The 23,916-nt window shown below is 34.7% G+C and overlaps 2 protein-coding genes across 3 annotated transcripts in view; one reads left to right on the top strand and one right to left on the bottom strand.

Moving 5' to 3' along the window:
- The window catches only part of LOC136040359 (PIH1 domain-containing protein 1-like), a 491,267-nt gene that overhangs the window by 319,306 nt on the left and 148,045 nt on the right, over positions 1 to 23,916 (top strand). The gene's annotated exons all lie outside the window — the stretch shown is intronic.
- The window catches only part of LOC136040355 (eukaryotic elongation factor 2 kinase-like), a 53,255-nt gene continuing 39,234 nt past the window's right edge, over positions 9,896 to 23,916 (bottom strand). For both annotated transcript variants that reach the window (XM_065724600.1, XM_065724601.1), the window contains exon 3: positions 9,896 to 11,918. In XM_065724600.1, the coding sequence (XP_065580672.1) occupies positions 11,806 to 11,918 (113 nt within the window). In that variant the 3' untranslated portion in view covers positions 9,896 to 11,805. The remainder of the gene's footprint in view (positions 11,919 to 23,916) is intronic.

The following is a 23,916-nucleotide window of genomic DNA, read 5'->3' as shown; positions in this document are numbered from 1 at the left end:
AATACATTTCTTTATTATTTCTTTGAATTCTTCAGTATTTTGAAATGAATCAGAAGTAAACTTAAAATTACTTCTTAAACAATCGTAATTTACTTTACATTCACATGTACTTAAATTTTCAGAAGGCTTATCCAACGATGAAACCATAAAACGGAGAGAATTTATGAAAAGCATTTCTCATTGGGTTTCATCAACAATTATTGTCTTATAAAATAATATAAAACTTTCCTTTGAAGCAAAATTAACATTATCAGGTACTAATTTTCTAAGAAATAAATGAGAGTCATATTTTGAGAGATTATGCATAACAATAGAGATATGTTTAGGAATTCTATATATTTAAGTACATTCTACATGAGTAAATCCACGTATATTACCAGCCATATGGTTGTGATTTAAATGAAAATTATTGTCTACTCTTTCCTTTTCACAAAAATGACAGCTTTTATTAGTTTTATTATTACTTATATATTATGTATCTATATAATAAAAATACATATTATTGTATTATTATTTGTTTTATGTAGCGAGTAAATAAGATCTACCTACTCCACAGCCCTAGTACCAAGGTATTTGAATTGAGTTCAGAAAGCTCTAACTCAGTATTTTCTCGAAAACACCGTTTCCCATACTTAATATCGAAAATGATGATACTAATACTAAAAATGAAAAAATAAGAGAGAAAAAATGAAAAAATTAACATGATTATCAGCAAAAGGCATTGCTAAATCGTCTCAAGTAATCAAAATCCAAAAAAGTGTCAAAAATGAAAATGAAGAGCAAAGATACAAGCACTATTACAAATGAAAGAGCAAACAATGAGAAAGAGCAAAAACGAAAAGCAAACATTTAGCACTATTTTGGCCAAATATCACTAAAAAATTTTCAAAAAATACAGGTAAACTCATTCCACAAAACATACTAGTATTCTCACTCCTTTCTCAGTTTCTAGCTCTTGCTTTTGCTCTTCTACTTTAGCTCTTTGAAGAGCAAATGGCTTTTGCTCTTCTATTTTAATTTTCTTTTTACCTTTCTTTTAATTTTTCGCTATACGATTCAAAATCAGCTATAATGCAGTAAGGTACTTTCATTTGTTTAGCTGTGTTTTGAAATTCAATTTTATATCCTGTTTTTGGCATAATGATGTCAGGATCTTCACAGTTATTCTTTTTAGAATGTTTTTCAAACTCTAGTTCTTGTGTGAAATGTCTTCCACAGAATGTACATAGATAACTTTTTATTTTTCGTTTTGAAATCTGCGATGATAACAATCTACTTAAATCTTTAATCAAAACATCATGACTATCAAAATCGAGTAAATTAACCACACATGTAGCAGTTTTTCTCTTGACCCTCTTGACTTATAACTCTTGACCTTGGGGCAGTGGGGGTTATGTCAACCTCGGAGGCATAATTATTTGACCCTTGGACTATTTTGAACAAAGGGGCTACGTCAAAATTTTGATCAGACACATTTGGAGACGAAAGGACGTTGGGGGGACTGGTTACTTTCTGATTGAATTTTGGTTGAATTTTGATTAAATTCTTCATTATACGATTCAAAATTAGCTACTGTACAATAGTAGTCTTTCATTTGTTCTGCTATATTCTTAAATTTAATTTTAGGTCTTAAATTAAATTTAGGTTTTGGCATAATGATATCAGGATCTTCACAATTTTCTCTTTGTTATTCTTTCAAAATTATTTTGCTCATTAAAGTGTCTTCCTCAGGATTTACATATATGATTTTTTCCGTGACTTTTTGATATTTGATGTGCAAGTAGTTTTTTTTAAACGTTTAATTAAAACATAATGATTGTTAAAAAAAAGTTAATCAATCACATGTGTAGCAATTTTTCCATTGATCTTTGTTTTAAGAATTGAGCTCTAACCACTTTATTTTAACTTATCTCAAATAAACAACATTTTAATATTATATTTGTTTTCAAATTTAGAAGTATCTTGAATATCCATTGGAAAATTAGTAATCCCTATAAAATTGAATTCAGTTTCATTTTTTGATAGTCTGTCTACATAATTTTTAGCTGGATGAAGATATGCAAGTATTGACCAAAGAAATCATTTATTATCATTATTTTTATATTAATGCAAGCTTTTTTATTTTTTACAAGTCAAGCAATTCTTAATAATTGCCTCCCACATAACTTGGTAATCTTGTCATTCGATAATCAATTCCGTCGACTCTTTCAAATTGTAAGCCTAATCTGGGTGTATTCCCAATGACCAATGTGCGTACATTCCTAGGATTTTTATTTAGATGACTTTGTTCGATGTCACTATTTTCATTAAAAATTCAGGAATAGCTATGATAATGCATAGGTTCGAGTTTTTCATTATCCTTTTGAGAAAATTGCATGTGTTGTAAATTGAACTCTATAACTATTTCTATCATTCATTCTATTTTTTAAATCTCTAACTACAGAGTCAGAAAGTGGCCCAAAATCAGCTCCATTTGGATTCATTGAAATATTAACTTTGACATAATTCTCTTTAACCAATTGAATGCTTGGTTTATTACCGTGCTCTTTAACCAATTCTCTTTAACCAATTCTCTTTAACCAATTGAATGCTTGGTTTATTACCGTGCTCTTCATCTTTAAACATATACTCTGGGATATATAGAACTTATCTTGTTTTATTATTATTTATAAATAAATTGGAAAAGTCGATATTTCTTTCTGTTTTAGCACTGTTTTTACCGCTTAAATCCACTTTCTTATCAATCTCAACTTGTTTACCACTTTCTTATCAATCTCATCCACTTTCTTATCAATCTCAACTTGTTTACCACTTTCTTATCAATCTCAACTTGTTTACCACTTTCTTATCAATCTCATCCACTTTCTTATCAATCTCAACTTGTTTACCACTTTCTTATCAATCTCATCCACTTTCTTATCAATTTCAACTTGTTTACCACTTTCTTATCAATCTCAACTTGTTTACCACTTTCTTATCAATCTCATCCACTTTCTTATCAATCTCAACTTGTTTACCACTTTCTTATCAATCTCATCCACTTTCTTATCAATCTCAACTTGTTTACCACTTTCTTATCAATCTCATCCACTTTCTTATCAATCTCAACTTGTTTACCACTTTCTTATCAATCTTATCCACTTTCTTATCAATCTCAACTTGTTTACCACTTTCTTATCAATCTTATCCACTTTCTTATCAATCTCAACTTGTTTACCACTTTCTTATCAATCTCATCCACTTTCTTATCAATCTCAACTTGTTTACCAAAATAACCTTTTACTTTCTTCTTCAGTTCTTTATAATTTTTAAAAGTTGGAATCTTTTATGGTTTAAAAAAGTTCAATAATAACTTTGTTTCTCATAGTATTAAAGAGACTTCGTATATCTGAAATGGTTTTATTCTTTTCTGCTATTTTATTTTCGAACCCTATTTTTAAATCTGGATTAATATTAAATGTTTAAGGTTTCTTATCATCTTGACGTTTTGCATTACGCTCTAACTCAATCAGATTATTTTCAAGGAATAGTTTATAATTGAGATGATTATATATTTTATTTCAAACAGTAGGTTGTACGAAAAATGTGGTTCAATCCCGCTTTCAAGGGCTATAATGAAAGAAAGGTTAAGATGGCTAGGCCACGTTCTGCGGATGAAGGATGATAGATTGCCAAAGATTGTCCATTTTGGCCATCCGTCTGGGGCTAAACAGAAAGCAGGTCGTCCTCGTCTGGGGTGGGAGGATGTCATAAATATAGATTTAAAGGAAATGGGAACTTCCTGGGAGGGTGTTAAGAGGGCCGCCATGAATAGATTGGGTTGGAGGAGGAGCGTGTGTAGCTGTGTTAGCCTCAGGTGCCTTGGTGCTACGGTGAGTTATTAGTAGTATTCATGTTATTTAATAATTCATCTTTTCTACCAACAGCTTTTATATCAAATAGTTTCTTTGCTGCGCGTATTTATGAATTGTTTACCTAATAGTTTTACATTTTATATTTTGATGAATTTGTGTTTTTATTATAAACAACTTTCAATCACTTCTGCAATCACAGGCATTTATTAGGAGCTGATTTTATTAAACAAAATTCCAAATCTTAAAAAACAGTCTAGCCCGAGGAATTTTATTGCTTGCTATTTAGTATTCTTGAGACTTTATTGAGAACGTAGAGATCTGTTAATGTTAATAAATTTAATTTAAATAAATTTTAAATAAATTTAATTTAAATAAATTTAAATCTGTAATAAATGGAGATGCATTGCATACGATGCAACAAGGTTACTGCAACGGAGTTCTTAACTCGACTAGTTTCAAAAAGAAATGATGTGCCAATGATTAAAGATATTTTTACAATTAGGGGTTGCAATCTACAATAAATGTTGATCAATAAGAAATAGTAGTGTATACAAGACAGTAGGGTAGTGGGATTGGTAGTTAAAAAAGAATTGTCAATTCCCAGCTAGTCAAGACGTCTATAAAAATTATAAAAGTTGAGGATCGTTCCATCTATAATACTATGATTAACCATCGAGTGGAATTGTGTAAATATAGAGCGATTGAATATAGAAGAGATTGGATAAATTATAATTAAAGAGAGTCAAATGATGCGAGATCTCTAAACAAATTGAAAAAAAAACAATTGTTTTCGGAGTCGGTTTTCAAATAACAAGATATATCAATAGACATCATAATGAACAGAGGAAAGACTTATTGAACACTATGATTTTAGGGAAGGGACTTAAACTACATCTCCAGTGTTGCTCTTGTTGACACCCTCAGTGACAATCGAAGATCTACCCCCACTGTAAATATATAAGTAAGTAATTTTATTGCCCGAAAATTCGCATGGAATTAAAACGAACTATAACAAAGGAAAAAGAAAAAAAGGTCACACTAAGTAACATCACCAAACGTATTTACACATTATGTAAATTAGAAAATATATTGGAACAGAATGGTTAGCCACAGTTCTGCTCTTCCCTTAGCGTTTTCAGAAAATTCTCGGCGACAAGGTTAACACGGACAGTTGGATAGAATATACCTTAATTACGCATGATATAGGATTTACTCGTCAATGATGGAAGTCTCAGAAGGAACTTGGCGAATCGAAAAAACAGAACTGTTACTTTTGTGAATTGAGCGGACAACAGGTATTTACAAAATGCTTGAGGAAGGGCCCTTGCATTGTAAATCGACGAAAGATGTTTACGGCAGAACCAATGTTCTGAAAAAAAAAAATCATTAAAAAACAAATTAAGATTAGTACTTTTTATAAAACCGCTGCACTATAGCTAGGTAGGTAAAATTGGTTGAAATTTTTTAGAGGGGGATCTACTCCAGGAATCACTTAACTGTTTTAATTTTTATTTCATAATTTTATTGAAACTCCGATTCTCTTATTTGTATTTGAAATGCCTAGTAAGAGCTAATAACTTCTTATTCCTTACGCTTTTGATTCAAATACTAACACATAGATGCCATAGATGGCAGTCTAACACATAGATGTCGCTAGGTGCAACACCATTACTTCTTTCTATTTTCGCTTTTCAAAATATTTCTTTTAACAAGCCCCCAAAAAAGAATTGACATAAATGTGCTATGAATCATGACTGAAATTATAGTATTTGACGCCAGCGCTACTTGTGGGACTTTTAATCTCTGCATCAGTTTATTGTACAAAATGCCTGGTGAGAATATAGTAAAGTGGATTTAATCAAAATATATATATTTTCCTCATAATTTAGAAATTTTTGTGCACGTATAGGCGGTACCAACCCAGTCTCTTTTTCTATGGTTATCAATTTTGCCATGCAGCACCAAGAGACCAAACTTTACATGTGAAGGGAATTACAGACACAAAAACAGTATTCACTCTAACCCCTTACGGAAATGTATACCCTAGACCCTGATTTACACGAGAAAACTTCTACATAATTTTATACAATTCGTTTTTAAACGAAGATACAAAGAGGAAGATAATTTTCAAACTCTAATAGTCAATTTTCCGTTCCAATTGGTATCCCTGGCAATTTTAATTAATTCAAGGTTTCTGCTGCAATGATACCAAGGATTTTTCCTATTTTCTGGATATTCCTGGTCAAACAATACCTAACACATAAGCCTGTATCTTCACTTAGAACAGCGCTACCTATGATTTTTGTTCTGACTTGGCGTGGGCCGCTGATATCAATACTATTTATTGACTTAATCGGCGAACTCACAAAAAAAATACTTATTAAAAAAAAATCCTAAATAATACTTCGATAAATCATTTATATTAAAAGTTTAGCACAACAAATTAAATCTTACAGAGTCAAAATCCATTCAAAATCACGAGCAAAAGGAATAGCGCGATACCCAGGCTATTACAATGGAGCTTGGTTCAATTATGAGATTGAGCGTCATGTACTTCGCGTGGGGGTCAGGGGAAATGGAGGCAGGGGTAGATTTAGAGCAAAATCTTGGGTGAGGCCCAATATGACAAGGGCACCAATAATTGACAAATTTATTCTAAAACAAGTTTGAAAGAAAGAAAAAAACAGGGAAACAGGGCACCAGAAAATATATTGAGGAGGGGAGTCACCCCGACTCCCCTAAATACACCAGCGATTGGAGGGGGGATATGTACTGCAGCATTAGTGGTGAATCTGGTTGAAAAAGTAGAGTATATACAAAATTTACATTCACCTACCTAAAAGCTTGTTTATGGTGTAAAATGGTGTTTGGTTTATGGTGTAAAAGCTTGTTATGGTGTATTTGTTACTGGTGTAAAAGCACCAGTACTTATATTTGTGACTATTTGATGTGTTTATTATTTGTAACATATTGCTTAATATTTTAATATTCACCAAGTAGTTAAGTAGTTTTAAATATTAAAGTGAGGAAATCCAGAGTATTTAACATAAAGTTCAAAATTGCGCTTGAATATAGCGATGTTTACTAACGCTTAAAGGTAAATTACTTACGCTTCAATTACTTAACACACACGAACCCATGACTTTTCATAATTTTTCAATAACTTCAAAATTTGTTGCGTCCTTCACATGACAGAGAACAGAAGCTTTTTGGTTTAGCTACATAGTTTAAGTAGCGTATTCGACCAGTGACACAAAAATGACAAGGTCGGGATTCCCATGTTCCCGTTTTTCTATGTCTATTCAAGCATTGAAACCAACGACTTTTTTTCACCGCTTGAACCTGCTTCAATAGCAATCCCTTTTGCCCCCCCCCCATAAAAAAATGTAGCTATGCCCTCTTTGCACTAGCATGCCAAGCACCAGCACTTATATTTATGACTGTTTAATGTGTGTTTATTATTTGTAATGTATTGAGTAATATTTTAAAATTCACCAAGTAGCATGTTTGTTAAATAGTAATTTTTCTTTACTATCACTTGAACCTACTTCAATAGCAATCCCTTTTGCCCCCCCCCCATAAAAAAATGTAGCTATGCCCTCTTTGCACTAGCATGCCAAGCACCAGCACTTATATTTATGACTGTTTAATGTGTGTTTATTATTTGTAATGTATTGCGTACTATTTTAAAATTCACCAAGTAGCATGTTTGTTAAATAGTAATTTTTCTTTACTACCACTTGAACCTACTTCAATAGCAATCCCTTTTGCCCCCCCCCCCCATAAAAAAATGTAGCTATGCCCTCTTTACACTAGCATGCCAAGCACCAGCACTTATATTTATGACTGTTTAATGTGTGTTTATTATTTGTAATGTATTGCGTACTATTTTAAAATTCACCAAGTAGCATGTTTGTTAAATAGTAATTTTTCTTTACTACCGCTTGAACCTACTTCAATAGCAATACCTTTTGCCCCCACCTAAAAATACTGTAGCTATGCCCTCTTTGCACTAGCTTTTATCTATTCAACAAAATTTCACGTGAAGGAATCAACGTATGGTTCGATGCAGTAGTCCTCTTTAGATAGACAAACACATACGATTGTAAAACTAGAAAACAACAAAACAAGGACAACATTCAGTCAATGAATGAAAACAAAAAGACAAAGGAAAACTTGGCAGCTTGGCACTTTCGTTTCTTCCGCAAATCTCCGTGGAAAAGGCGAAACTAAACTTTATTGAGGGCAGGCTAGCGGGAACATTTATGGAAATACCTGCTCTGCCTTCCTTTAATTCATTGGTTGAAAGCTACACTTATTTGGTTTCATCTTTCTCTAGTTTTTCTTTCGTTCTTCGTTTTTCTTTTTTTTTTGCGTAAAAAGCTGCGTAAAAGCATGGTGCAAGCTGTTTTTTCACAGTTAATTTTTTTTCTAAGAATAGGATGATAAGCTGGAGAATTAAGTTTAAAATATTGGAAGCCACGGTTTGGCACTGGTCAAATATGAGAAATACACTAATACCTTGCGATTAAATGTAGTAGCTAGTCTCCGGAAGCTCAGCAACCTGCCTTACTAGCCTTATTAATGATATCTCTGCTGGTGCCAAGTAAGGGCGTATCCAGGATTTTGATCGTGGGGGGAGGGGGGATATTTTGACCTGGGATGTTTTATAAAAACTTAAAAAATATAAATTTGTTTGGGGGGGGGGCAAACCCTGTACAAACACACCCTGTATACGGCCTTGGTACCGACTGAGTTTCAGAAGCCATCAGAAAGATGATGGTGGTTTTTTTGTGTTGAGTGTCACCACACACTAGATGGCGCAGATAATTTTTTTGTGTCAACACTAGCGCCTGCTACCACTCTTGTTAGTTATCCGTTAGCCCTTGTAACGTTCTTCTTCTTGATCTCGCAGAAGGATTAGGCGTTTGCCAGCTCAACTGAAATTGGAAATTCCCATGTTTCATGAGATTTTGTTTAACCCTAAGCACCCAAGACTCCTGGCACATCATACATAAGGTAGTCGACATCAATTGTTGAAAAAATTAGTTTATAGTAATTTCACTGACAATTTCGTTTTCACGAATTGACAGGAAATTATCTCTAACGGTAGTTGATGGAGCGCCGTATTCAAATGACTTAAAATAACATTTCGACATAATTAGAGCATGGAACAACAGGAACGTTTCCTGTTGTTCGTGTTGTCTGAACGTTTCCAGTGTTGTCTTTTCGTTTCATTCACTGGCAGAAAACGATCCTCGTTTATAAGGCAGTATCAGGGGGGGGGGGTATATCGTGGTATTAAATGTGTCAATTAAAAAAGGATATCACCTCTTCAAAAGTCAAATTGTGCCTTATGTCAAAACAGTAAACTTTCAAAACTTAATTGTCATATCTACATGCTTTTTATAATGTTAAAAATCCTACTTTGATCTTTGTATGCAAGATGATGTAGTAATATTCGTTACTCCAGTGTTATACAAAAATGTAGTTTTTCGTAAAAATAGGTTTTATTTCCTAGCATACCACCCAGCACAGTCTGCCAGATCCTGTCATCACGGAGAGCTAAATAACTTGTGTCCTAATCCAAGTACAAGTAAGTAACACCCAGAACACTTTAATTTTTTATAGGTGAAGTATTATTTAGGTTTTAATAAACCAGTGTTTTGACTCCCCCCCCCCTCCCCGAAAAAAAATTGTCCGACTTATAAATACGTAACAGAAGTGCATATAAACAAACTCTGACGTGTTTTTTGAAAGTTTTTTTTTTTGTCCACAAAAAATAGCGTCAGACCGTCAGACCCCAAAAGATAGCGTCGTACGAAGGTAAACACAGACGTCTTTGGAGTCCGACGGAATAGATTAAATTTAACGTCATATTCATACCTTATTCATACGATGAGAAACCAGATAACACCGTAAAAAATGTTCCAGTTTCCGAGAAGATGTTTAACAAGGATGGTGGAAATGAGCCACATAATAAAGAAGCATAACTAAATAACCGGTTTGGATGGTGGTACAATTCAAATCACGCAATCATATTTTTAGATTCAAATCACGTTTATTTTCAGAAATATCGTATATAACAACAAAATTGTAAAAGGAAAGGAACAAAAGGAATATCTTTCAAAAGGAAGGGAACAAAAGGAAACAAAATTGTAAAAAGAAAGGAACAAAAGGAAGCAACTTCACAGCGAAGGGAAGCAACTACACACACACAAACGCCGGTAATATGGTAACAAACATTAATTTGACTGCATAGTTAGCTTTATAACTTTGTCGTTTTGCTTTAATTTGCTTTTAGTTAATTTAATTTAAATTACTTACTCGTCATTTTTCTTGTCTTTCGCTTTAATTTAGTTCAAAAAGAGAAAAACACAAAGACCGGAGATCAGGTGATAAAAGATCGAGGCTTTGGGTGATACCATCAATTTATCAAAGAGATTTACATCTCCATCAATAAGACTAGTCTTTTGGTCTTCAAGATACAGATTGGAATTCACAATTTAATTTATCCTTACGTATTTCAACTTAAACTCAATTACGGACTATAGATGAAGTTCCGGGTGATGCCTTTAATTTTCGAAAAAAAAAAAATTATACTTCAATTAAGAAGTCAGTAACCCTGTGGTAGTATAGTGAATTAATGCTCTGCTAAGCAATACGGGTTCAGAGTTCGATTCCCACTGCCACAAGGGTGGGTACAGGCTTTTACCTGCTTGAGTAAAAGAAAGGCCCAGCAGTTGAAGCGCCAATTTGACACCATCAATGGCTTTATCCTTTTATTTATCCTTAATAAGTCAGTTTTTTTCTTTTGATGCTTTTTATCCTTTTTTTACCCAGTTCTTTTTATCCTTAATAAGTCAGTTCTTTTTTTATGCTTTTTATCCTTTTTTACACAGTTCTTTTTATCCTTAATATATCAGTTCTTTTTTTATGCATTTTATCCTTTTTTTACCCAGTTATTTTTACCTTAATAAGTCCGTTCTTTTTTTCTTTTTATGCTATTTATCCTTTTTTTTACCCAGTTCTTTTTATCCTTAATAAGTCAGTTCTTTTTTTTTAAGCAGTGATAGTCATAGAGACACATCGCCACCACTTCTAATGAAGAAACCAAAACCAAGATGAAAAGATAGATCACTCAGCCCCGACCGTTCGAACAAAGTGTTTTTCTAATGCATTTGGTCCTCATTATGTCAGTTTTTAATAAATACAATAAATACTTATTTATTTATTTTATATAAAATAAATTCAATATGAAAAGGTAGATGGCAGCCCCGACCGTTGGAACAACATCTTTTTCTAATGCATTTGGCCCTTACGATGTCAGTTTTAATAAATACTAATGGAGTGGTTTTACTTATTTATTTATTTTATTCATAAATACGAGCATAATTTAGTTGGAAAACATCCTCTTTATGATAGCTTGAATAAAATTATTCTGGTTTTTATAATTTCTTTTTTTGGGTTACCGACTTCTTGTACACAGCTTATACATTCGAGACGGAGCTAAGGTCCCAGGTTCGAGTCTAGGCAGTGGCTATTGTTTGGTTTGGGAAGAGGGTTAGTGGCGTTTCCCTATAGCCAGAAATTCACCCAGATTCAAATGGGTAACAAGATGAATCTAGGGCAAAACACAGGAAGCGTTGGATGATTTTCCTCCGACCAAAAATAGCACTCTAGGCCAATGGCAGAGCATTAGACACCTACCCGTCCGATAGCACAGGTTGGCACCTGGGCTTTGCGAGTCTCACTGATCCCTATGTGAAAAGAGACTATACTATATATTCTCAATACGTTAACTATGATTGTGCCTTTTTTTGCAGTTTGAACAAATTTGAAATTTAACTTTATAGGCTTTATAGGTTTCTTCAGCTAACTATGCTAATTTTTTTTGCTTTTGAGTTCAAACACAACCAAACACAAATATAAACTCGAAATAGTCTACGATTTACGCTTCTTCAGCTAAAGCAGACATTTCTTCAGCCAATTCATAGTATTTACTGGCAATGCGACCTTTCATGGATTCCATGGCATCATCAGCCGCTGTACTAAATAACTCCGCTAGAAAAAAAGTCACTTTTATTTTAGATTATGATATAAAACAGTCAGAAAACCACTTATAACTTTTTAAATAGTAGGAAAAGTGCAAATAAAATTATTAATAATAATTATAATATTTATAAAAATGTTACAGCACGCACGGTAGAATGACTCTTTCACATTGGCTAAGGAAGCCCCCTTATTAACACATCAATTCCTGGATATTTTCGACAACTACAATACAGATACTTTGCAAATGATGAGAGGGGTCAGAGAGGTTAGAGTGGAAATTCTTGAGTTTACTCGATAATAAAACGGAAAAAAAGTCTCGAGAATAAATACCCAGTTTCCAACCTGGGTGAGGTCAGAAGGGATAAAATAACCATTTATGGCATTATAATAATATAATACACAATTATAGAAAACATGTAATTGAAAGATCGTTTTCTATTAATCATATATCGTCTCGAGTACATTGAGAGCAAAAATAAAAATGTGTCCGTCGGCCCCAAAAAAGATGAAAAGAAGAAAACCAGTTTAAAAAAGGAACGTTTTATTATGCATGTTAGTTAAATAATATATTAAAATTACATACTAACTAATATATATATATATATATATATATATATATATATATATATATATATATATATATATATATATATATATATATATATATATATATATATATATATATATATATATATATAAATATATATATAATATATATATACATATATTGTATAATAAAAATTAATATAATGAAAAAAGAAATCACCAATGCAACATCACAAACACACACAAAAAAAAGACAGATGGAGAAAACGAAGACTGTTTTCCTACATTAGTAATTAATATAGATCAGTACTTGAATGAGGCCTTAACCCTACTCATCCATCCAATTACATAGGTCAAACAGCATAGCCATACACAATCAACCATAAAGAATTATGATGGAAAAACAGGCTTAAGACATTCAGTACACTTTTCCTTGCCAGACCACTGATACTTTCTTAAACATTAGAAAAAAAAATTATATGTTATTTAAGAACTCATGCAAACCAACATACAACACCAAAGGCACTGCTATGACTGAGAAAAGAGGGGGGGGGGGTTGAAACACCACTCTACTGACTCTCAGTCTGCCCTAACTCCGCTAATATCTCCTTTAGAATATTTCCACGAATAGCTCCGCTAGAAAGCTAAAGGCTTTTAAAGAAGATTACGATACAAGAACAGTTGTAAGCCATTCAATCCAATTTTTGTTACAAAATCACCACTACTTTTAAACTATAAAAATCTGAATAAATGTTGTAGGTTGTTTAACAACAAATAAAAATCCGACACAACACCAAAGTAACTGGTATAAATGGTGCGGAGGGTATTTAGAGAGATACACATATGCAGGAGGAACACAAGAAATTTAATAGATTTAAGTATAAGAAAGAAGGGCCTCGGCCACACTCCCTACATATCAAGACTTTTCAAAACGACAATATCGTAAGAAGAGCAAACGAGGATAATAACAGCCAGTGAAAAATAGAAGAAAACTATGCAAATATTTCTGTCGAGACATCTCCTCGACCATTATTGCAGAATAAAATAATAAAGAAGTACATATACGAGTCCACAGGGCAATATAAAAAAACCTTGAAACAGACACTAAACTTAATCCTTATTATCCTCTTTTTCCCTTCTTTAAGATTTTTTTCGTTTTTTCATGCTTAGCCAGTGTGGTCTCAGAAATTATTGACTAAAGACTTATTTTTTTTTACAGTCTGCAAAAACTTTACAGATAATGACGTCCTTCCGTGTTCACCCTGATGTCTTCCTAGTCGGGTTGAAGTTAGTTGTTTCGATTGTGTTGAGGAGATTGTTTGAGGCACCTGCGTCTCAGTTTTGACAGTCCTCGTCTTCGAAAAAAAGAAAAAGACACAAAAAACAAGAAAAACAACTAGATGAAAAAAAAGGAAAAACAACTAGATGAAAAAAAGAAAAACAACTAGATGAAAAAAAGAAAAACAACTAGATGAAAAAAAGAAAAACAACTAGATGAAAAAAAGAAAAACAACTACATGAAAAAAAGAAAAGATGGGACGCCGGGGGGCACAGGGGGGATATATAAATAAGGCCGGGACACAGGGAATGTTCGATTAGCAATCACCATCAACAAAGCTCAAGGGCAATCATTAGAAAAATGCGGTATAGATCTGAATACCAATTGTTCTTCCCATGGACAATTATAAGTTGCATGCTCAAGAGTCGGTAAACCTGACAATCTATTTATATGCACAGACAATGGGAAAGCGAAGAATATTGTATATTCGCAAGTTTTACGTAGTTAAAAACATATATATCTATTTATATTCACAGGTGGGACACAGGGACACAACTACAATAGCGCGTAAAGATTTACGCGCGCGGGGGGCTTGGGGGGGGGGCGCGAAGCACCACACCAACACCTAGTTATAATATAACTAATTATAAATCGTCATCACCTTTCAGAAGCCAGCAGATTCACTTTTATAGTGGCAACCATAGAGTTTAGAAAGCTTACGGTTGAAGAAGACATGATACCTCAATTTTTAATTAATTATATATTTTTATTTAACTTTTTAATTATCAAGAAATGGTCAATCTGGTTTCATTTGCTCCTGGCGGGTAAAATCCATGAATATGTATGATTGTCTTTTTGGCATTATGGAAAAATGCCAGATAGCATCGACAACCAGCCGTTTGTCTGTGTCATTTCTCTTAGGAGCTCCTGATTTCGCTTCGCTCTTCGAGTCCGTGATTTCCCAAGAATTCGCGACAACACCCATCGGCGCCAATCTTTGCGTTGAAATCTAATTTGACACGCAGCAACTCGTGTCTGGGTGCATTATTGAGGAAAGAATTCAGTTCTTTAACAAATTCCTCCATCCCCTTTTCTCCTTCTTTTTTCTTCTTTTCCTTATTCCTCCTTCAAATTCCTCCTAACCGTGACTTCATTTGCCAATGGATAGCATACAACCTCAGTTAATTTAGCAGGTTTTACATGGACTTCAGCAGTCTTTACGTGGTTCCGTGCAGGCTTATGTTATCTTGCTATTAGTTATACTAAAATGTGTTTAAACAAATTTTTGATGTTCTTGATTTTCAACAATAGCGAAAAAACACAAACACAAAAAAAACATAATATATTTTTTCACCAGGCTGTGTGTATATCAAAACCAGAAATGCATTTTGACTCTGATTTTATTGCATTGATTGGTTTAACGGGGAAATTTTTGGCTTCTGAACAGCTCACACTTTGTAGCTATTTTATGCAAGAAGATAAGTTATTTTTGTTGCTAGTTCAGTTGGAATTCTAAAACAAATCCTTTGGCTAACCTAAGTGAGTTCTTCTGGAGAAGATGCTTTCTCCAGATGGAATTGTAGTCTTTCTGGAGCTTTAGAATTCCAGAATTCTCCCGTTTGACAAAATAATAGCCCTATAGCAGCACTAACTATAGTTAAATTGTCAATTATTTCATGTTTAACAGTTTTCATTCTATTTAGTTTTCATTGTTTTACTATTTAGTCTTCAATTTATTTATTTTCAACATTCTATTTAGTTTTCAAACATTCTTAGCAAAGTTTTCATTAAGTTTTCTATAATCCTTATTCATTTCTTTTTATCCTACTTATATATTCTAATTCTTAAGATTCTTTAATTTAGGTCCAATAAACCAAATTAAAAAAACAACAACAAAGAAAAAAAAATAGTTTGCATTGAACAGCTCAAATTTGATAATTCAGAATGATAATTTTCAGGAGCTTACAGAACATAGCCTGGAATATGTTGGTACACCTTTGGATTCAGACTCAATTCAATTCAATTCAATTTATTCAAATAAAACTAACATATAACACCAATAATAATAAAGATCCTGGAAGCGAACTTGTTGAGGACCATAACCACACCACAAAAAATTGAAAATGAAGAAGAGAGAAAAAAAAGAAAAGAGAAAACATGGGTAACTAAAGCAAATTGAATAAGAATTTAGAGAGTTATAATATCAAAATTTTAGTACATTGTTATACAGCGTGCGAAAACTTGTGGATAGCTCGACACTGGAGGGTATTATATTCCATTGAAGTATAGATTTATAAATGGGGGATCGCTGGGCGGAACTAGAGACACACTTGGCGACAATGAAGGAACGGTTGGATGAACGGAGACAGAGGCCTTCAGAATTATTAATATTAAAATAATATAATAATTGAGGAGGAAGATTTTTATGGTAAGCGGAGTATGCAAGGTATAGATTTAATCTTTTGATTATTTGTTCAAAAAGGGATAATACCAAAATCGGAGTACAAGTCCTGGGTGGGATATAGTCGGGGCAGCCGAAAAACTGCTTTGATGGCACGGTTTTGGGCAGATTTTAATTTATTGGTAACTGAAGGAAAAGTGTTGCCCCAAACAGATCCACAGTATGAGATATGTGGGTAAATAAAAGAGTAATAAAGGGTGACAAGGATATCGGGAGGAAGAAAATAATTCGCACGATTAATCATACTTACCTGTCGCAAAATTATGGATCTGATGTAGGACACGTGTGTTGCAAATGATAGGGAGGAGTCTATGTGGACACCAAGAAAATTGGCAACTTCGACCTGTGGGAGGAGATTGGTAGAATATTTTAGGCCAAGTGCTTGCTGAGCTTCATTTTTTTTGTAAGGGGTTCGAAATAATACAACCTGACTTTTCTTGATGTTAATGGTCATGCAGTTAACTAGACACCACTCCTGTACTCTATTCAGAAGGGTTTGAGTAGAGGCGACGACGGATGGTAAATTAGAACCGGTGATGAAAAAGTTGCTATCGTCAGCAAAAAGTGCTGGGTGCACTGATGGACCCAGGTCCGTAACCAAATCATTAATATAAAGGAGAAAAAGTATTGGACCAAGAACAGAGTCTTGTGGGACGCCCCTTTGGACAGGTATGGGATGTGAAGTCAACCCGCCCAGACTCACACTCTGTAATCTACCAGAGAGATAAGAGCCAAACCATGAGAAAGGAACTCCACGAATCCCTAAGTTGTTGAGTTTACTTAATAGAACACTTTGATTATCCATATCAAAGGCCTTAGAAAAGTCCAGAAATAACCCCAATACAGTATTTTTAAGGTCAAGTTGGGAACGTATAAACTTTGTGGCATCTATTAGCGCATGAGCAGTTGAAAATTTGGAACGGAAGCCATATTAATGAGGAGAAATCAACGAATCTGAAGAATGAATCCCAAATAAAAATGGAGAAAGACGTCGGAATATAATTCTCTTGAGCACTTTACATATTACTGGGAGAAGTGAGATTGGACGATAATTACTTATCTCAGACGGATCGCCTTTTTTATGAATCTGGATAACAATTGCTGATTTAAATATTTCTGGGAAGACTCCATTGGTCATAGACAGGTTTGCTATGTGCACAATGGGTTCACAAACATAGGAAGATACGGTCCTAAGAAGCTTATTACTTATGCCAAAGAAGTCAGGTCTACTACTATTAGAGAGACATTTGATAACTTGAAGCACCTCTTTACGATCAGTTGGAGAGAAAAGCATGGATCCAGGATTCTTGCTAGGTTGTACTGACTGGGAGAAGGAACAGGAGTTAGCATTTGGAATATTAGTGAAATAACTATTAAAAGCATCCGGTACTGAACTTGGGTCAAAACATCTGCCACTGATGTCCTTCAGGTTGAGAGTTACAGATCTTGAATTCCTTTTTTTTTGAAAGAATTTCATTTATTGTTGACCAAATTTTTTGCAAGTTCCCTTTGCAATGAGAGATTTTCGAATAATACTAATTTTTTTTTGTTTCCCGGACAAGTTTGGTATATAAATTTTTGTATTTTTTATAATTAGTCAGGTCAATAACGTTACTGGTTTTACAAGCTAACTTATATAGGTCATTTTTTTCGGTATGAAGAGATTATCAGGCTATTAGACATCCAGGGGCGTATATGGGTAGCTTTTCGGTTTGATTTACGAACTGGAAAGGTTGAACTGATAAGATCACTCAGTCTCTATGTAAAACCATTTGTGGCTGAATTAACATCCTGACAATCCAAAACCTTGGACCAGTCAAAGGATTTCAAACGATCCGTGAACCTGTTTATATTCACAGTATTATATATTCTATTATACGTAGGGGTTTTAGTTCTAGAGGGTTGAGTAGCTGGTAGGGAGGGTAGCGAGAGATAGATTGGAAAGTGATCTGACAGGTCAGAAAATATTATTTTGGAGGACAGGTGATTTCCCAGGGAAGCGGATACAAAAATGTTGTCAATTACAGTAGCTGTAGACCTCACAGAATCAACTCTAGTAGGAAAAAGGAATCTGGGAAGAAGACTACTTGAGGTGAATGTTTCAAAAAAGGTATCACAATCATTATTATTGCTAACATTTAGTAAATTACAATTGAAATCCCCAAAAACTATTGCCTTCTTTTGTGGTAAATTATTAAAACTAGAAAAATCATCAAACAGGTTACAGAAGAAAGGGGTCGGAAATGAGGGGGGCTTATAAAATAATGAAAAAATAAAAGAATTCTCGTCAACACTTATGTCTACGATTATTGAATAAATGCATCTATTATTTATAGGTTGCGAGAATAAGGATTCACAGTCTAAAAGCCTGGTGAATTTCAGACTTGACCGGATGTAAAGAGAAATGCCGCCAGAGGACTTGGTTAATTTTCTTTCAATATGAATAGCTTGAAAACCAGGGAGGGAAAATTCATTCTTATCGTCAATTTCTTAAAGCCACGTTTCCGTTATATCAATTACGTCGAAAGGGCAGTAACCATTAATTAAAACTAAGTCTTTAAAATTAGCCCACTTATCTCGTATACTTCTGATGTTAAAGCAAATTACATTAAGTTTGGTCTCTTCCATTAGCTTAGGTTTCACATTTTTCACAAAATCAAAAGTGTCGAGATATTCACAGTTAATTTGGTTTAAAGGGCTATCGGGGCTAGCTAAGGGGCTGGTGGGCAAATTATTTTGGTCATCGTAATAGTTAAAAACAACATTATTACACAGTGATAAATTCGTGAGAAACGTAAAATCTTGTACGGTGCACATTTAAACATCCATTGTGGTCTGAGTTTCATCATCTCCTTGATTAGAATATTGGAAATCTTCTTCAGCCGACGAAATATCTTTGGTGGTAATTTTGGACTGGGATGGAAAGTTTGCCGTTTTTTTCTTAGATTTCTTGCCTTTGACTAGGGCAGTGGCATCGACTACCGTCTTGGGGGTTGTGGCAATTTCAGAGCCTGCATTGATTTGATTTGCAGTTGAGTCTACAGGCTTAACTGGCTTTGATGTGGAATCTATGTCCTTTTTCATGGAGGATAATTGAGCCATAGCTGTTTCTAATATGTCATCACCTAGGAGTTTAGAGATAGCTTTCCTCTTGAGAATATTTTTGGTTTCCTCAGCTTCATTACTAACCTCAATTAAGTGACTGACTGTGAGATAAGTTGCAAGCCTTTGCCATTCTTGGCTATTTTTAGATGAATCCTTTGGAGGGCAGGATGTTGAAGTAAACTTAGGTAAGGGATGGGGGGAATGACTAGAACCTTGAGTATGAACATTATTTGCCTCTTTTGGAAATGATACTGTCTTTGCATCTGCTACAGCAACTGTTGCTTGGCTTCTACTGGGCCGATGGGGTGTGGGCTACCAAGGGATTATTACTGCTACAACTGAGTAGGGTAGGTTCATTTTATCAGATGTTCTAAGGATTACGACTCACTTTTGGTGAGCCGGGCAAGAGTGTTTTTGGAGGGCTGTGTGTCCCTTACGGCTACAAATTCTGCAGAAAGGATCTGACTCAGGGAGTTCACTAATTGCGTGGCCTGTTTTATCACACTTAAGGCAAGACGGATGGGCTGTTTGCAGTGTTTTTTGCTGTGGCCGTGGGCCAGACAAGTGGAGCATTGTAGGGGCTTAGGCTTATAAATCATGTAAAAAAGAGACATACCGTACAAGAATATTTTTACACTTAGCTCAACTTTGCAGGAAATGAGGATTGAACGCCTAGGGGAAGAAAACCTTCTTTGTTTAAACTTAGCCTTATAGCAGTTGAAGGATTGATGAGAAGGCCTGAAGAATCTATTAGTTCAGTTTGTATTTCCTCCACTTTTACACTGGTATCAACACCATAAAGCACATACTTGTGTAACTTTTCCACATCTTTTTTTGTGGGTAAAATTTTTGAGCCATCAAGAATTATTTCTTTGGATTTTGACAGGACATGGTCTGCCGTCTGAGAAGACGCAAAGTAAATATCAATAGACTCGTCCTGCCTAAAAACAAGTTCAAAATTCACCTTGGTGATCAGAAAGACAGCTTTCCTAATTTGCATTATTCGATCTTTTGAAAAGGGTTGGCAATTGGTTTTCCTGATTGAGATAGTATAATAATTGGGGTGACCGTTAGCACTTGTTTCTGGGACACTTGAAGAGAGGGGTTGCACTATCGTTGGTGAACGAGTTTCATCCTTTTTCCTCTTTTTGCCAGACGTCTCACCTCTTTCATTAGAGTTAGTTTCGGCTAAGGCCTGAATTCCTGACAAGTGGCTAACAGTTTTCGATCGCGTAGTTGGGGGGGGGGTCTAAGAAGAGTTTTATAGGTAGGTTGGAATGGCGACCGGCTAAGGGTTTCGGTGGGAGTATCCTTCTCGGGTGGTAGCCTTAGGGGCTTTTTTCCCGTCATTTATTCCGACGAGACACTGCAGATTCACAAACTATTAATCAGTCTTAATCACCGTTTTTAATCAGCGATAACACCAATATATTGAATTATATACTAATAATAACTCATTTTGTATGAAGTGAGCAATCTCTCACAATTAAGTCCGCAAGTTAATAGCGCAATCTAACACAATACAGTACAAAAAGTAATCCGATTAGGTTCATAAGCTAGTTCCTTTTAGTTCAGATACTAAACTCATACTGATACTCCGTTTTACATACTCATACTGATACTCCGTTTTACATACTCATACTCCGTTTTACATTTCAAAATTTTTATGACTTCGCCCATACCCTTCACATATAGAGAAGCGTAGCCTGAGGATAACATGGCCTGGAATATGTTAGTACACCTTTGAATTCAGCCTCCGTTTTACGTTTCAAAATTTATGTGACTTGGCCCGTACCCTTCGCATATAGAGAAGCGTGAACATTAAAGGAAGAACATACAGAACATAGAACTTATAGAACACAGCTCACAGAACATAGCCTGGAATATGTTGGTACACCTTTGGATTCAGCCTCAGTTTTACATTTCAAAATTTTCATAACTTCGCCCATACCCTTCGCATATAGAGGAGCGTGAACATTAAAGGAAGAACATATAGAACATAGAACTTATAGAACATATCCTCGAATATGTTAGTACACATTTGGATTCAGCCTCCGTTTTACATTTCAAAATTCGTGTGACTTGGTCCATACCCTTCGCATATAGAGAAGCGTGAACATTAAATGAAGAACATGCAGAACATAGAACTTATAGAACATAGTTTACAGAACATAGCCTGGAATATTTTGGTACACCTTTGAATTTAGCCTCCGTTTTACGTTTCAAAATTTGTGTGACTTGGCCCATGCCCTTCGCATATAGAGAAGCGTGAACATTAAACGAAGAACATACAGAACATAGCCTGGAATATGTTGGTACACCTTTGAATTCAGCCTCGGTTTTACATTTCACAATTCGTGTGACTTGGCCCATACCCTTCGCATATAGAGAAGCGTGAACATTAAACGAAGAACATACATAACATAGAACTTATAAGACATAGCTTACAGAATATAGCCTGGAATATGTTGGTACACCTTTGGATTCAGCCTCAGTTTTACATTTCAAAATTTGTGTGACTTGGCCCAAACCCTTCGTATATAGAGAGGCATGATCATTAAAAGAAGAACCTCAAGATATGCATGACATTTTTAAGAGAAACTGTTGAATGACATTTATAAACAAACAGCTTGAAAATGATGTGCGACCCAAACTTTGACCTGGTTTGACACAACACAATACATGTATCATGACGGCTTAGGTGGCTTGGGCCCCTCCTTCTGATTTAAAGATTAATGTAAGAAAACTTTTCCCACAAAATAAGTTTTTCAAAGAAAAGTAAAGAGCTCCCTTGGACCAAAAATGAGCAGAAATAAAGTCAAACAATCTTACAAGCGTAAAACTACCACAAATTACCATAAAAAAATAAATGAAAACCAAAACGAATAGAAATTATAAGAAATAACTTAGTTGAGCTCCAAACGAGCAGAAATTAACACGAATAGGGCTGACAACCCCCATGCCTTCTCACAACCAGAACATAATTTGTAATTTACTGAAAAAAAAAAGAAATGAACATGGATTGTCAGTTTAATATACATATACTGATATTTATTCCTTAAAGTCTTAATAATCTTTTTATTTATTAAAGTAAAAAAATTGAAAAACATTTAAAATGTATTTTGTTTTAGCTCAAATTACACTGCAAAGCGGTAAAACCAACCAGAAGCCACAAATAAGGTTAGGATCTGACTAAAGATTGGCAAAACTTTTCGGAGATATATTGAGAAGTGACAAAAAAGAGGCTCTGAAATGCTGCAATGAAAAAAATGTTTACACACAGTGTAATACGCAGCCCAATTTGAACAAAGTTGAGATTGACAGAGGTTATGGGGTAAGGGAGGTTAACGGCAGATGGCAAATTATGTATTTGTAGGTCTGATTCTTTATCATTGTTTTCGAGTGTGTGATAGGACTCTCTGATATAGACAAAGGCTGCCCAAAATCCTTTCTTATCCCTCTATTTTCTTACCTTTTAGCAATTCATAGCCCTTTGATCGCTTGTGATATAACAACAGCAGAGACTTAGAAAATATTGTCAGAAGCGTAGTTAAGGTTTTCAGCGTATAAAACAGTGCCAGTCCCTCCCCCCATCCAACCATTACTATAAAAATATAAGTTATCATAATATTTACAAAAAAAAGCTCAGTTCAGTATCCCCTTGGAGGCTACGCCCGGGACAGCTGTCCCCCTTGTTCTTCACCCTATCTAAGCCACTGAATATCGGGTGGAAGAAGATCATTTGCTTTACAAGCCTTAGGGGCCCTGAAAAACTTGACAAAAAAACTCAGTTCAGTGTCCCCTCAGACACTACACCCGGACACAGCTGTCCCACTTGTTCCTCACCCTAGCTATGCCACTGAATTTTGGATACAAGAAGATCATTTGCTTTAAAAGTCTTAGGAGGCTTAAAATTCCATCAAGTTTGTAGCACTAGCAATAGTAGATACATCTATCTTGAGTAAAGCCTTGTAAACGGCCTGAAAAACTTGATGACATCCGGGTTACACAGAGCATAAAATACACTGAAGGTAATATTTCCTTAGCTTAGGCCTTCCTACGTTAGCTGGCACATAAGCCGCGAAGTGATTTCACAGCAACGACTTCTTGACAAGACAACGACTGCTTCCACGGGAGAGCTAAATGGCAGAACATCATTCTGAAAGACATTATCAGAGCGTTGTTAAAGACCACTCACGTCTCCTATTGCCGAGAAGAGCGCAGCATGACATCATTAGGAGGGCGACACATCAGGCCTCCAAAATTATGTCATATAACAGTTGTTGGTCGTTTCACGAATAAGGACAGTAGCGATCTTACCAGTCAGATAGGGTGTTAAGATGGTAAGACAATGTTAAAGTAAAAAGAAAGAAAAGATCTTGAGCACCTTCGATAACTGCAGCAGTTACCTTATATACTGCAGCAGTTACAGCATAAGATACTGAGCAGCTTATTAACTGTAGCATCAAGTATACTGTTAGCATAAGCACATTGTTCAAGCTAAAATGTAAAAAAAGCATACAAATTGTAAATCTGTCTTCTGCAGAAGATAAAAATGACAACTTTTTTAGAGATTATTTGTTGTATTGACACGAACAGGAAAAAGTAGAGAGATA

This window comes from Artemia franciscana, chromosome 20, assembly GCF_032884065.1.
Source record: "Artemia franciscana chromosome 20, ASM3288406v1, whole genome shotgun sequence".
Taxonomy (NCBI): Eukaryota; Metazoa; Arthropoda; class Branchiopoda; order Anostraca; family Artemiidae; genus Artemia; species Artemia franciscana.
This window is presented reverse-complemented; position numbering and strand designations above follow the sequence as displayed.